The 16,644-nt window shown below is 37.9% G+C and overlaps 1 protein-coding gene across 1 annotated transcript in view; it reads left to right on the top strand.

The window, feature by feature from the left end:
* The window catches only part of LOC114053673 (clavesin-1), a 184,563-nt gene extending 170,235 nt beyond the window's left edge, over positions 1–14,328 (top strand). The window contains exon 5 of the mRNA XM_027876782.1: positions 14,241–14,328. Within this exon, the coding sequence (XP_027732583.1) occupies positions 14,241–14,328 (88 nt within the window). The remainder of the gene's footprint in view (positions 1–14,240) is intronic.
* Positions 14,329–16,644: the final 2,316 nt, after the last annotated feature.

Here is a 16,644-nt window from a genome sequence, read left to right on the forward strand (position 1 = left end):
TAATTAAAAAAAAGCCCTACCTGCCAGGGTTGTTGTAAGGATAAAATGAGATAATATTTTTTAAGTACTTGCAAATATTTAAGTGCATGCTAGCTATTATGCCAAGTAAGCTCACATGCACTTTTTCATCTCTAAAATTGTGTGTGTGTGTGTATTCCTTAATAGAGTATGCTTTGAAAGATCATTTTTATAATAGATCACATCTTTGTAATAAAAATTGGCAGAAAGATGAGAAGAGAATATATCGCTATGTTTATTTTGAAGAAGTAGGGTTATAAATAGTTTGCTGAATATTGATCACAGTACCAGCCAGGGAATAAGTCTTTGATTTGACTGAGCAAACTTAAACTGTAATGGTTCTTTTCCAAGCAGAAGTTTCCTACTCATATATCGTGGTCATGTAAGATTCTATGACAGATGTAACCATGAGTAAAATTTTGGCAAATATCAAATCCAGTACCATGTTTTTGCTTACTTAATATCAATAACCATAGGGTTATCAAAAAAAGTAATCTCTGTTTACATCTTCCAAAGAATATAGTAAGTTTTGGCATTACAGAGATGTCCTGTTGAAGGGATGCCTCTATCGAATCAGATACTTTTTTTTAATAGTAAAGAAACAGTAAACCCAGTGGGATCTTATATTCCCTGTACCTTTCAGTCAATTGCATGACTGTAAAAATATGACCTGGTGATGAATATTGCTTGTAAAAATCTGCCTGTTCTGTCTCCAACTTCATTGAGTATGCCCTTTATTCTTGTGTGGATTCTTTTCTTAAAGATTTTGTAGCAATGGGAAAACAGATACACGAGTCAATAGTTTTTGATATTTTCTTACATGCCTTTTTTGATTATAATAAAGTCCAATGCTTTTTTCTTCCAAACATTTAGCTTATTCTTCTTTCTAGTATCTTGATAGTAGAATCTTCAATTTCATCAAAATTGTGTTTCCTTTAGCATAGACCACCACTGTATCTGAGTATAGTTTGACTGCTCATTCTAACAATCGATTGATCTCTCTCTCTCTCTCTCTCTGCCTTTCTATTTCTTCATGGAATGTCTTGGTGTTATAATGTTTGAGTCCAAATGCAGTGGCTCTACTGTGATTGATATAGAAAAGATTTTTTTGTGATATCAATCTTTATACATCTTTTGTTGCTATTATTTTTTTCAAGTTTTATGCTTTAATGCCCATAGGATGATTTGGCTTAGTTAAGTCTCTCACCATTCTTTCTGTAAACTTGATTTTCCTTTCCCTGCTTCTTATAGATTAATAAGGCAATATTTCTCATAATTTTTCACTATACTGCATAAAATGTTTTAATGCAAGTTTCTATGTCCAACTAGAATCACTCCTGAATTCTGTGTTTTTCCACTTGACAAAGAATCACAGATTTTTATTTTTATTTTTTTATAAAATCTCAGAATTTCAGAGTTGGAAAGGACTTCAGTGGCCACCGAGGCTGACCTATATTAGAAAAAGGATTCCAACTATGACATACCTGATCGTATGGGCATCTATCTGGTTTGATATTATTTGGGAAGTGTTATCATCTCCCAGGGGATATCATTCTGCTTTTGTATAGCTCTAATGTTAGGAAGTTTTTCCTGCCATGTATCTAAGTTTACCTACTTGTAATTTCCCCCTGTTGCACCTTGCTCTGCTCTCTGGGGACAAGTCGAATAAATGTAAGTCTGTCTTCCATGATATCCTTTCAAGTATTTGAAGACAGCTGTTATATCTCTCCTTAGTCTCATCTCCTTTTTCTTTTTTTCTCTTTAAAAATGTATTAATTTGGGGCAGCTAGGTGGCACAGTGCGTAGAGCACCGGCCCTGGATTCGGGAGGACCTGAGTTCAAATCCGGCCTCAAACACATAACACTTACTAGCGGTGTGACCCCTGGGAAAGTCACTTGACTCCATTGCCTAGCCAAAAAAAAGTATTAATTTACTTTTACAAGTATTTATCATTTCTCCCTTTCATGACCCCCAATTCAAAACACAAAATGAAACCCTTGTCACAAATATGTATAGCACAATAAAATAAATTCCCATTTTGGCCATATCAAAAAACACATATCTTTTTCACATTTTAATTACATCACCTCTCTGGTAGGAGGTAGGTGGCATGTTTCATCTTCAGTCCTCAGAACTTATAGTTTATCATTGCATTGATTAGAATTTGAAAATCTAAACTTCTTTTTTTTTAAGTTAAACATCCTCAGTTCCTTCAACCAATCTGCACAGACTGCAGGCCCTTTTATTCTGTTTGTTCTCTATGGATGTTCTCAACTAATCAATGTCTTTCATAAAATAAGGTATTTTTTCAAAGTGAAGAAAATATTATGAATATGGTTTGACCAGGGCATTTAGCATGGTGAGACTATCATTTATTATTCCTGGAAACTACACCCCTGTTAATGCCACTCATTCTTGATTCATATTGAGCTTGAAGGCCATTAAAAATCCTAGATCTTTTTCAGTCAAATGACTGAGTAACCATGCGTCCCTCATCTTATACTTTTGAAATCAATTTTTGAAATAAAGCATAAAACTTTACATTAAACATTAAATTTCATGTTACTAGATTCAGCCCAATGTTCTACCTATCAAAAGACTTTTGGATTCTAACTTGTTAAGCAGCATGTTAGCTATCACTCCCAATTTTTTGTCATCTGAAAATTTGAAAAAGGACACCATCTGTGTCTTGATCTGAGTTATCAATAAAATATTAAAATGGTAAATATATCAATAAAAATGTTAATTAGAAACAAATGAAATAACATGTGCAAAGTGCTTCACAAATTGTAAAGTGTCATATGAATTTTAACAAACAATAATTATAGAGTCAAGCACGGATCTCTGGGCACTTTACTGATACCCCTAGCCAAGGGGGAATCAAACCACTAATTATTGCACTTTGCATCCAGTCAGTCAACCTGTTCTAAATCCATCTCATTGTACTATACTATCTGGCCCACTTCTCTCCATCTTTTACACAAGAATAATATGGCATGCTTTACTAAAACATTCCTTAGATCCACCAATTCAAGGCACTATCAAAGAAGGCAATAAAGTTAATCTGGCATGACCTGTTCTAATGAAACTTTGCTTATTTTGTGTTTTCTTTTGCAATAACCATTTTCTTTTCTAAATGTTCACTAACTAGCTCTTTAGTAATAGGTTCTAGAATTTTGCCAGGAATTGAAGACAAGCTCATTGGGCTGTAGTTGGCAAATTTCCTTCTCTTCACTTTTTTTGAAAATCAGGACATTTAACTTCCTTCACTCTTACTCTGTGGAATATTTTCTATAGAATCTTTAAATATCACTGCTAGTGGCTCATCCATCACATCTACCATTTCCTTCAGTGTCTGAGATGTAGTTCAGCTGGGTCCTGTAGCTTGAATTTATCAAGGATAACTAGATCTAACTTATTATCTTCTGATTTATCTTGGCTATCAAGCCCTTGTTAGTCACTTTTATTCTGTCTTCTGTAGCTCAAAAGCCATTCTTCCTGGCTGAGAGGACAGAAGCAAAATATGAATTGAAGAGAAAATGAAGGAAATGGTTGTTGTCCAAGGCAGAACTGAGGCTCCCAAATATCTTCTTGTGGTTTTCAATTTGCATCTGCTAAAGTTCCTTAGGAAAGAGTAATAGTCTGTGTCGTTGTCTTTTATTTCCTCATCAAGATATTATTTAAATAAGTCATGCTGGAGTTGCCTCAAATATATACCCTTTCTTCAAATTTTTATTCTTCTAATTTGGTATCAAATTTGACCTTTTTTAAAATGAGTCAATGATCTTAATATACATAGGAAATTCATTCAGAAATGACTCATGTTAGTAACTAGTTATTTCCCAGGTGTTCAAATGCAATCGCTTTCATCTTAAAGATATTATTTGGTGCTTATCATATCTGGTGCCTCTTGCTTTTTTCTTATAGAAGTTATAAATGATATAGGAATGTTCATCTTTTTTGTAGCTTCCAATCTTTGGAGCTCTCTTATTTCCTTCTCTTGAACTATGCTTTCTAACATATTTTCATTGTCTTCCCATCTTCATCTTTGTACTTAAACCAGCAGTTATCAATGTATACATATTTAATTTGGAGGATCTTAGCAAGTTTTTTTTTAGCAAGAATTTCCCCTCATCGTCTGCACAAGATTCTGGTATGTTAGCTATAATTATCATTTGTGTGGTTTTTTTTTAAATAAATGCTTATTGGGCAATCCGTCATCCGCCTCCTCTTACCTCTCTCTCTGACTCTTCACCCTTTCCTTTTTCTCCCCTTCCTTCTTTCCTTCCCTCCTCTCCCCTCCTCTCCCCTTCTCTCTTCTGCCCTCTCCCTTCCTCTCCATCCCCACTCACTCCACCATCATTCCCTCCATCTTTTCTCCTTCCTCCCTTCCCTGGCTTAGACGATGCCATGGTGGAGATGGCCGAGGGGGCCACAGAACCCACAGAGGTGGAAATCACGGGGCCGTGCCAGGACATGTTCTATAAAATGGCCACATACCTTACAGGCAAGCTGACAGCCACCAGTGAAAACAATAAACTTCTGGAAAATATGGACAAACTGACTAGCTTGACGTATCTAGCAAAGAAAGATAATGCAGTAAACATAAGCAGAAACCTAAACGACTTAAACCAGAAATATGCAGCACTTCAGCCTTCTCTTGAACAGGCAGCTTACAAGTTGGATTCATATTCAAAAACAAAAAAACTGGAAGCAAAGTACAAGAAGTTAGAAAGAAGATGAAAGAATTCTTTAGCGCAAAAACTTTAACTACAAGAATGTTTCATAAGAGCTGAATAAGTGGGATGGAACTTATCACTATGCTTCACTTCCTAAAAGGAAGTGGTGCTGCTCATCCAAGGAGAATCCCAGCCACCACCTCTGGTTGGATGTGTAACTTTGGCCACCCCTTGATGTTTCCTAAACCTGTGGCACCTGGAACCTCACCCTATCCTGTGCTTCATTGTGTGCCCTGGAACAATGCTCAGAAATCAGGATCAGCCCCTTCTAGAGCAGACGTAGATGAGAAGCTCTCATATCCCTGTCTCCTCCCTTCTTCCCTCTCCTCTGGAGCCCCACCTTGGACTCTCTGTTCTGAATGTGCCCCCCACTCCCTTCATAACCTGTTCAACTTAAATAATAAATGCTGACTTATGACAAAAAATGCTCATCAATGAGTACTGTAAAATGAAACGACCAAATATATCATGAAATTATGTTCTTCTTATCTTTGGACATTATAAATGTAATTGAATCCCTCATCTGAGTAGTTCCAAATTCTAAACTGTTGTTTTTGTTGTTCAGTCATTTTCAGTCATGTCCAACTTTTTATGACCACATTTGGGGCTTTCTTGGCAAAGATACTGGAGTGGTTTGCTATTTCCTTTTCTAGCTCATTTTACAGATGAGGAAACTAAGGCAATCAGGGTTAAATGACTTGCCCAGGGTCACACAGCTAGTTAGAAAAATCCAAATTTATCAGATGTCTCCCTAGCTCTCTGAACTTCCCAGCACAAGTGGTGACAGACCACTGTTCTGGAAACCAGAGTGTTTTTTTCTATACATGTTACTTTAACATCACTCATTTCTCCATTAGAATATTCTATTATATTGAAATCTACAGGGCATAGCAATCATTTGGCTTTTTGGATTACTGGTGATTGAAAATGGGGCTCTATGGTTATGTAATCATGAGGACTATGAAGATAAATGCAAGCAGTAATACAATCATCCCTAAAGGAAAGGACAGTCTGTGTTTGCTTTTCATCAATTCCCTTTCATTCTATTTCCTTTTCATTCAATTCAACAAACAGTTATTAAGTACTTGTTATATGTAGGGCACTCTGAAATGTACTGGGAAGACAAAAGAGAAAAATTAATTAAGATTCTCCTCTCAAAGAGCAGAGAGAGATGAAATGTACCCAAAAGGTTCAATATAAGTTAGACTATGACAAATGCATAGGAAAAACAGGAAAGATTAGAGAAGTGAGGGGAGCTTCCTGAAGAGTGGAAGAGGGATGGTTTAATGAACAAGGTAGTATTTGAGATGAACCTTAAAAGAAGAGAAGGATTTTTATCAGTAGAGACATAGAGAGAGTCCATTTCAGTCATGGAGGACTAGAGCAAAATGCACAGAAATAGTAGAAGGCTGGATGGGGTCATAGAATGGCTAATAGACCATTTTGGTTGAAAACAGAAGGCATAAAAGGAATAACAGGATAATGAGTCTGTATTTTATCCTATAGACAGTGTTATAAGAGATGCAATAAATATAATGGATGACACCAGTTCTCTTGAAGATATTGCAAAAGTTCTAAATGTTAAATTATATAAAGTCTTAAATCTATTAGAATGTAAGCTCTTTGAGGACCGAAACTTTGTTATTTCACCCTCCTTCTTCTCCATCCTTATATCCCCTACCACACACAGTGCTTTGAGTATAGTAATCCCTTACTTAACACTTGCTGAATTTTTAATAGTTCCTGTGTATACAGTACTTTAAAGTTTTTCACTCTGCTTTCCTCACAGTCTACTATCAACTAACTGCTCAGTCAACAAGTAAGTATTAAGGGCATGATATATGTGTGCTAGGTGCTAGGGATATAAACATAAAAATTAAACAGTCCCTTCAAAAAGCTACATTCTATCATGATTAGTAGTGCAAATATTATCACCATTTTATTGATGAAGAAACTGGGGATAAGAGAAGTTACATGACTTGCCCAGTAGTGTCACAGTCAGATCTCAAAATCATGATTTCTATTAGTTGATAAACATTCATTAAGCTTCTACTATGTGCCAGGAACAATGCTGGTGACAGAAAGAAAAACAAAACCCAGTCCCTGCTTTCAAGGAGCTTGTGATCTACCAGTATTCTTTCTATTAATGAATGAATCAGAACGATGCTACAGAAAAAGAAGAGGTATAGTGATGGGAATGCCTGGGTTCTTTCTCAGAAGTTTTTTTTTTTTTTTGTAAAATGGCAAACTTTTTCCTTTTCAATGCCCAGTAATTGGGACTGTTTCTTTCTATACTCTATTCAAAACATCATCGGCTAATTTTTTCATTAACATAGCGAAAGATGGTTTTTAATGTGTTCATTTTAATGAGAAAAAATCTTGCTAGCTTATTAAAGGAGATAAATGCCTTCATTAATCATTTCTATGAGTTTGGTTATTTGTTTTTGTCCCCAGTTGTGTAAAATGAGCATTGTAGTGGCAATGAATGTTAAGATGGTGCTGAATGGGACTTGATACAATGAAAAATTTCCTAAAAATTAGAGCTGTCCCCAAATGGAATGAGCCACTTCTGATAATAATGAGTTCCCAGCTCTAGGAGTCTTTAAGCAAGGGGTGAATGACCATCTGCAGGTTTTACAGAAGAGATTCATGATTTGAATGAGGCTTGAGGAAGAGGGCCCTGACCTTCTTACTTGCTTGCAATTCTGTGATTCTTTGAGATGCAGTGGACAGGGCACTGGATTTTACATTCATAAGACCTAGGTTCAAATCCTGCTTTGGGCACTTAGCAGTTGTATGACTGCACAAGTCATTTAATCTGCCTATACCTCAGTTTTCTCATCTCTAAAATGAAGGGTGAGACTTGGTGGCCATTGAGGTCCCATCTAAGTTGAAATCTGTGATCCTATGATTCCTCTGAGGCAGGTTAATAGTAACATAAGGATGACCATTAGCAAGAAGTTAAATAACTGAAGAACTTGAAAACACAGAATGAAAATTTTACTGCCTCTCCCCCACCCCTTCCCCGGTCACTTTATGGGTTAGAGAAGACATGGCTAGCATCTATGTACAGAGAGTTCAAGCTTATTAAATAAAAGATGGCTCTTTATTTCTCTCACCAAATTTCAATTTCAGTTAGTGGGTAAGAGCTTAAGTAAGAGCAGCCCCTTAATACTAGGTCAGAACAATGGCATATCAAAGGTTATCTTCATAGCTGTCTCTGACAACGAACCACTTGACAGTGCCAAGGACTGTGGTTGTGAGAATTTTCTTTTCCAGGTTGTTAGTAGCTAGGGCTACAGAGAAGGCAAGGGCTGTAGTACCCAAAGAGGAAATCTCCAGGTCACACTTTCACACGGATTGCTTCCCAGCATGATGGCTACCGGGGTTGGGCTGGAAGCTGAGAATGAAAAATCCAAGAGATATAGTTTCTGGGGTAGTAATAATCAATTTATTATTTGTGGCTAGGAAATAATCAATAAGTTGAGGTCAGTCTCATAACTAAAGATCCTCCCACCCCAGAACATTAAATGCTTAAAAGTCTTTGGAAAAGGGGGTGTCGCTGAGGGTAGAAATCAACTCTGATTGGTTAACGATCAATGAAGGGGGTAGACATATTAATGAGGAGGTGGGCAAAAAGTCTTCAGCCCCTCCTGCTGAGAACATGAGCCAATCATGAGACTCAACCCCCTCCAGAATTCATCTCCACCCAGACCACTCTGGTTGGTTTTTCCCTTCATAAGCTGGATGACCATAAAATCTAATGGAAGGTTCCAAGGACAGGGGCTTATTTCCAAGAACTTGCCTAGATTGGATTCTGTGTGCAAGGTCTTCTATGGGTGGGATCCCACCCAAAATTGAGAAGTATGTACCCAAAGGATTTGGGCAATCTCATCTATCAGCAGTGACTGATTGAATAACCTACACAGGGTTTCTGTTTTCTGAATGAGGAAATAGGAAGGGGAAACCTTGATCCTAATTTAATAATTGGTTATTAATACAAGGGGAAAAACAATCATTTCTCTCAAAGCAGGGCTAGTAATGTGGAGAGCTGATATTCCAAGGGCTCTAGGGCTTTTAACCTAATCATCATTGTCAATGCAGTACAATGAACGGAGGTGGTACAGAGGAGGGCGGGATGATGCATAGGGGCAAGGGGTAGTCCAACCATGGCTGAAGGGGCAGTCCATTTCTCAAAGAAGTTTATTTTCCTGGACCCTGAAAGAAGTTTGCTGTGGCAACAGGTTCCTAGGGTTGGACATAGGGGAGAGAGAGTAAAGTTGCAATGACTGAATCACAGAAGTATCAATTTATTTGAGACATCAAGATGGTGCATCTGGACTGGTGTAGCAGGGGAGCATGGCCCCTGGATGTTGGTGTTGGACAGCAAAGCCCCAGCAATTCAACTGTAGTTATGGCTCAGCATGTTGTCCTACTACAGGGGTGTGATAGTTTTCATTTGGCTACATCGAGGTAAATGACTTCCTTTATTGGATTCCCTACCTGCAGCACCAGCAGAACAACTCCACAGATCACTCCTTGCTTCAATTTCCCTTTCTCTGTTGATGACACAGTGAATGTCATGGTTATGTTGAGATTAGAGGCTTAGGGGTGCTGGGACCCCAAAATCACAACACGTGGGTCCTGCCCAAATGAATTCGACCCAAGCCTTCTTTCAGCCAAAGACAAGGTTTATTAGAACATTGATTTGGGGTGGGTGAGATTTAAAGAATCCGCCATATTGGCCAGACCGTTAAGGAATCTAGGCATTTGTATGGCTAAGGCAAGCAGGCCAGATCTTAAGAATCTGAGCACCTTAATGGAGGTCAGATGGACTTTATATACAGAAAGACTGTGGGAGGGATCTAGGAGTGGCCAAGTAGTCTGGGGTGACTGGAGGTAACAGAGCTGCCAGGACCTGGACCACTTGGCCAAGGAAGAATGGAACCTAGATGGGTGGGAAGTGACCAGGTGGCCATAGGGCCCTAAGACAATGGAGGGTTAGGCTAGGTTAAGGGGAACAGAGAATTGGGAGATTGGGCTTAGGCAATGATGAAAGGCCAGTTGATAAAATTATAGCCTCAGGCAAATGCCAGAGATTTGGCCATGTGGGAAGGTCTAGGGCTTTTCATTTTTGGGGTCCAGATCCAAAAGACATGGATCCCCATCAGTTACATGAGGAGGAGAGACCGTGTTGTCCATAATGACTGTTTGAAAAAGATAATAGCCAGGTAAAAATGTGTAGATTCTTGTTCTCCTTTTCTTCTATGAGGTATCTCTCCTTAGGAGAAACTAGGTAGCACAATGCAAGAAGCACTGTGCCTGGAGTCAGGAGTTTAAATCTTGCCTCAGACACTCCAGCTGTGTAACCCTGGGCAAGTTTCTTATCCTGTTTGCCTGCTTCCTTAACTATAAAATAGGGATAGAAAGAACACCTACCTCCCAGGGTTAATGAGGATTAAGTGAGATAATATTTGTAAAGATTTTAGCATGGTGCCTGGCACATAGCAAATGGTTAATATCTGCTTATTTCTTCTTTTCTCAGCCCTTTTGACCCAGATTTTTTTCTCTGTCCCTGTATGAGTGCATACTCAGGATCATAGGGTGATAGATTTGGGGCTAGAAGGGACCTTAGGGGTTTTCAAATCCAATCCCCTCTTTTTATCTGTGACTGGTTGAATGACTCATACTGATGTGTTTATCAGCTTTTCTCAAGTGTCTCAAGCCTCAGTAGAATGTAAGGGAATGTTTCATTTTTGTTTTCATAACTTCAGTCCATAGTAGTAAGACTTGATAAAGACCTTAGCTTAAAAAGGCCAAGGCCTCCCACTGCATTCAGGACTATCTGATCTATATCTCACCACTGGACTGAGATGGTTCCAAAGGACAAAGTGAGGTTGGTGACTTTGTACAGCCCTTCTTCACTTAAATCCAATTCACTTGCATATCATGGAATTACTTCCCTCATATCATGGTCCTCTTTGAGAGTGAAGGACAAACAACAACCTCTATGAATAGAAAGAGGAGTTGCCCCACTGGGGACCCAGCTGGAACTATGTTGGGTAACACAGTTCTTTCCTTTCCTTTTCTTTTCTGGGTCCAAGGTACTCTGCCCAAAGGAATGTAAATTTTGATCTCTAAAACATTTTTTTTCTTAAGAATCACACCTTAAACCCAAATCATTTTAGCTCTCATTGATTGGCCAACAATAGGTCCCAGGCCAAGCCCCACTTTGGTCATTATTTGGGCCTGATTGGCTCAAAGTGAATGTAAATAGCAATTGTTTCTGTTTTGGCCAGAAACCCTGAGGTCTTCCCCTCCTAGAATTATTTCTTTTCTTTTCTTTCTTTGTTTCTCATTCTTTCTTCCTTCCTTCCTTCCTTCCTTCCTTCCTTTCTTTCTTTTTCTTTCTTTCTTTCTTTCTTTCTAAGAGGCAAAGAGGCCATTCTTTGCCTCATTTCTTACCTACCCTTAATCACTGGAAGGGTGTTGCCTTAGTCAAACTGAGACCTGTTAAAGAAAGACCTTAGCTTAAAAAGGCCAAGGTCTCCCACTGCATCCAGGACAATCCCCAGTCATCCTCAAGTATATCTCACCACTGAATCCAGATGACTCCAAAGGAGAAAATGAGGCTGGTGATTTTGCACAGCCCTTCTTCTTTTAAATTCAATTCACTTGCATGTCATGGAATCACCTCCCTGATGTCATGGTCCTCTTCCAAGAAGGAAGGGCTAACAACAGCTGTGCACACAGTAGGCACTTAATAAAGATTAGTTGTAATCTTGAGATGGTTTTTGTAAAGCCATTATAGAGACATGCTGTCTATTCATCACTAGGATACCTTGTACATAATGCTAGGTTGTTTCAGGTTATTGCTTTAGAATCTTCCACTGCAAATCAATTTGGTCTGCCAATAGTGCCAGTCTGTATTTTATTTGGACTTGCACCATTTGAGAGCTCGGAGATTTCCTGCAGTGATTGCCAAATGAATAGCAGGGAAAGCTGTGGGAATAATGTAAGCATCTCTTCAGTGTTCCATCATTTGCCATGTCATGAACAGATGCAAATTCTCCATGAAAACAGAGGAAGTACATTTTAATTTCTCTGGAAATATTGAGTAGTGGAATCCCTCTATTTTGGTAATTATTTATGTTGTAGAAACTAAGGGTGATGGTAAGTTAATCTAGTTATGCATGTTGTTCAAAAATGTCAAGGGAGGGGGACTATTAATTTGTTTCATTTGATAAAGGTTTGCCATGAAGTGTCAACAAATGTTATTTGTTGGAAATAGTTTTCAGTTTTTAATCTTTCTGTTCTACCTTATCTACTTCACTCCATGCCTCCCTCCTTCCTACTCCAACTGGGAAACATAATTAAACACAGATGGTAGCATGCTAACTTCAGAAGACCCCTGGATTTTAAGTCAGAGGACCTGGGTTCCAAACCTGATTCTGTCACTTATTGTCTGACCTCTATGAACTTGAGAAAACTTTCTTAGGATCATAGGGAGCATAGATTTAGAACTGAAAGGATCTTCTAAGTCATCTAATCCCATACTTCCATTTTGTAGATGAGGAAACACAGGCCAGTCACATTGAGAGTAAGTGGCAAAGACTGATAGGAACTCAGGTCCTCTCTGGACCTCATGTTTTCCCATCTGTAAAATGAGCTTGGATTGGATGGCCTCTTCCAAGTCTAAATCTGATGATCCTAAATCTATATGTGACCAAGAGAAAAAAAAATCTGGCCCCCTCTGGTGCATAATATAGTGTGGAGGTATGCTGCTATTCACTAGCCATAACACTTTGAGCAAGGCACTTGGTCTCTTTGTAAACCTTAGTTTTCTCATCTGTAATATAGGAATAATACTGGTACCACCTCTGGTGTATGTATATCGGAGACAAGTGTTGGAGAGGAGGGGGTTTGCTGTAAGTACTTTGTAAACTTCAAAGGACTATACAAACATGGGCTATTATTATTGTACTCACTAATAAGTCCACTTTATTTTTAAAGCTTACAGTGGGGCCATCTTGATTGGTATGTAGCTTTAGGGAGAGTCCACACTGACTCTTTGAAATGGATTGGGGTTTCATTTCAGCAGAATCCGAGGCTACTTATGAGCATAATTTTAAATTGTGAATTTTGCCCACTTGAGTCATTCCAAAGCTACCATTTCCTTGAAGACTTGAAGGAACTATTTTTAGTTGGTAAGCACTTGTTCAGTGCTTATGGTGGACGAGGTTTTGGTATGTAGCATTTAAAGCTGAAAAATAATTTCCACTCAAATCTTTATTAGGAACACTGAGGAGGAAATGAACATTACTCCGAGAGAAGATAAACCAGAAGTTAGAAATTATTATCTGGAGAATAAAATGGTCTGCCTAGCTATTGAAAATATTTTTTAAAAATTTTAATGCTTAAATCTGTGCAACTCAAAATGCTGAGTTAATGAATTTTAGATGCAACTAAGTGGTACAGTAGATAGAGCACTGGACCTGGAGTTAGGAAAAACTCAGTTCAATTTGGAACTCAGAATACTTACTAGCTGTGTGATCTTGGTAAGTCACTTAAACTCTATTTGTATCGGTTTTCTCAACTGTAATATGGGAATAATAACACCTATCTCAAAGGGTGGTTGTGAGGATAAAATGAGCTCAGATTTGTAAAACGCTTAGCACAGTGAGCAGCCCATAGTAGGTGCTTAATAAATGGCAGTTACAGTGATGTCTAAGAAGGGCCCTTAGCAACTGTCAAGACCACCATTTGTTTTTCAAGCAAAGACACTGAGGGTTAGAGAGATTGAGCTCTCTGTCTAAACTAGTGCCTAGACTCCATACTTGAAGCTTCCCAGTGCAGCATTTTCTACTCTGCTTCATTAGTTGTGATGTTAATGAAAAAAAAAAATTCCTTGGTGGCCAATCAGTGGGTGATTATCCTGTACGAACTTAAGTTCCAGGCCTCAGAGACACAATTCATCATCAGGCTTACACGAAAAACTGGACAGTCTTAAGAGAATCTCTGGTTATTGCCATGCTAGATAATGAAATGATTAGTGTGTGTTTGATTAGGCTGTAGACTCTATGAGATAAAGCCTGCTTTGGTAGATAGAGGGATGGCCCTGGGATCTGGGAAATCTGGGTTCACAACTTGTCTGTGACACTTACTGACTGTAACCATAGCAAGTAAGCCACTTCCAGTGCCCCAAGCCACTCTCACATACTATAAATTACAGACAGTTGCTAATCAAGGGAGTTTCCACATCAGCAAATTCTCCAAATGGATCAAATCACAAGTCCAGACCAAAACAAACAAAAAAAAACCATATTATGTAGAGCAAATGACAGCTAATATATGATTGCCCAGAAAAGCTGCATAATTGTTCCCACTTGTCAGTAGTAAGCAATTTTTTGTTCGTAAACAATTAACAAGCAATTTTTTTTCCTTTTTTCCCTCCTCCCCAACCTTCCCTTAAACCTTTACAGGTCTCAGTCTGTTGTGGAAGCTGGGACATTGAAACACGAGGAAAAGGGAGAGAATGAGAACACCCAACCACTCCTGGCTCTGGACTGAATTCTAAGTCACCAAAATACATCTTACCAGCCTTCAGTGGCACCTGTCACCTATGAAGCACATGCTTAACTGATCCCCACAGGCACACATCTTGCTTGACAAAAGGTCCTCCACTTCTGTTGACAATAACGATCGTCACCAGCCATCTGTCTGAGCAGCCAAAGTTAAACAAAGACTGGAGGGATTTCTTTTTCAGTGAAGGACACAAGGATGAAGCAAGACATTAATTTAAACCAGGAACAATTTTTTTTTCAATTTTTATTTTACATTTATGGTATTAAAAGGATCAAAAAGGGTTGGACTTATTAATTCCTTGCTCACATACATAAACTACATTTTGGACATTTCTCCTCATATATCATATTGGGAAAAAGTGAGTGTTTTTTTCAAACAACATATGTCCAAATTAAACTGTAAAGATACAATTTTCAGATTTAGTATAGTGCAAAGCCATGAAACAAAAGCATCTGCAATAATTTTCATTCTCATTGATTTTTTTTTCTTTAACCTCACCACCAGCATTGAATAGTTCATCCTGAGAACATGTTCATATAACTCTGGCTAGTTACAGTTTATTTATTTTGATATTTGGCTAACACTTTTCTGAAATTTTGTATCTTCTCTAAAACCATTTTACATCATGAGGGCAGAAGACACACAATTTGGAGAAACAGTTTTTCTTCATTTTTATGACATGATTTTCCATAGGCAGTTCTAGAGTCTATTAGCTTGGTCTGTATCTGTATAAAGGGGAATCTCATTGGAAGCATTTTTTTTTAGTGATTGACGGAACTATTCACATTGTTTCATTTAGATCATGACAGCTAAGGAAAATGCTATGGAACCATTTAACCCCCTTCACTCCTGCCATCAGTTAAAGGTTGCAGACAGAGGGTGGTTCTGGTGGTTGCTAGAAAAAGCAGACATTCAACTGAGGAGGAATACTTCCTCAGATGAATGAATGACTAAATGGGCATGTACTCTAAACAAAAGGAGCAGAATAGAAATGCAGGACTGAAATGCCAAAGATCAGCTCACTGCTTTATTTGTTTTTGAAAAATCAATCCTATCCATTCACTGAAATGGATATGGAGATAAAATAAAAGAAAACCTGTAAGAAATGATTTTGTGCCATGCGTTTGCTTCGCTAAATCAATTTTACAATTTTAGGCATCTTTTTCTCTTCAGCCACCTGCTCCACAAAGACATTCATCTATTTATTTGTACCATTACTTGGCATCATGTGTCAAACAGAAGGTATTTCAGCTAATGATGGGTGGTACAGTGATATTTTAAATGGAAACATTTAGGAGGGCTAACATTTTAAGCTGAGCAAATCATGGGGAAGACATAATTCAAAATTCCATTTCCAAATGGAATTAACATTTACTATTTTCCTTCTTCACTGGAAAAAAATCATCAAAAAGTATTAATGTGTGCATTTGTAGCATACCAGCTATTGCTACTGGTACAGGATAACAGAAATGGACACTGTTTATGCATTCTGGCCCAATCTTGTAAAAGCCTCAAAACTGGGTTCAGATCCCACCACCTCTGACAATTAATAGCTGTGTGACCTTGGGCAAGTCAACTTACCTTTCTGAGCCTCAGTTTCCTCATGTGTAAAATGGGGCTAGTAACACCTGCAGTACCTACCTCGCAGGGTTGTTGTGAGGCTCAAATGAAATAATGTGTGTGAAGTGCTTTGGAAACTTTACAAAGCACTATATAAATGTTGGTTATTATTTTTATTTTTGCAAAAAAAATGATAAAGTAGGATATGAAATAAAAATATAGCCACTCTGCCAACACAGAGGTATGTAAATAAAACCAGTTACTTTTGGGCAGCCACTCCTAATCACATGCTGAAATATCTTCATCTGTACTGTGACCCAATGACTTTTTTTATATAATTATATAGAGAGATGAAAAAGAAATAAAAGCAAATCAGGGAGCCATTTTAATTGCTTGGGTTTATATATGTGACAATTGTTGGATCCAAGTTTTTAAAATGTCATTGAAGCCAATTAGTGCTATGTTTTAAAACAGTGAAAAGACACCTGCCTATTAAGTTGGCAGTCTCAATGTCCTGATTTAGTGACCTGATTTAAAACACTCTACCTACCACAGTAACCTAAGTTAACATGAGTTAGCTTGTAAATCTGTTTTTCTCCAAATCTCATGACATGAATGTAAGATGAATGTTCCCATGTACATTTTCTCATTTGAATTTTCTGTACATGTATGCAATAGATTTACAAACAGGAACCAAATTCAACAAGAATTGACATGAATGTTAGTTACTATTACACAAGC

The sequence above is a fragment of the Vombatus ursinus genome, unplaced genomic scaffold (genome assembly GCF_900497805.2).
Source record: "Vombatus ursinus unplaced genomic scaffold, bare-nosed wombat genome assembly UNPS02014812.1, whole genome shotgun sequence".
NCBI lineage: Eukaryota > Metazoa > Chordata > Mammalia > Diprotodontia > Vombatidae > Vombatus > Vombatus ursinus.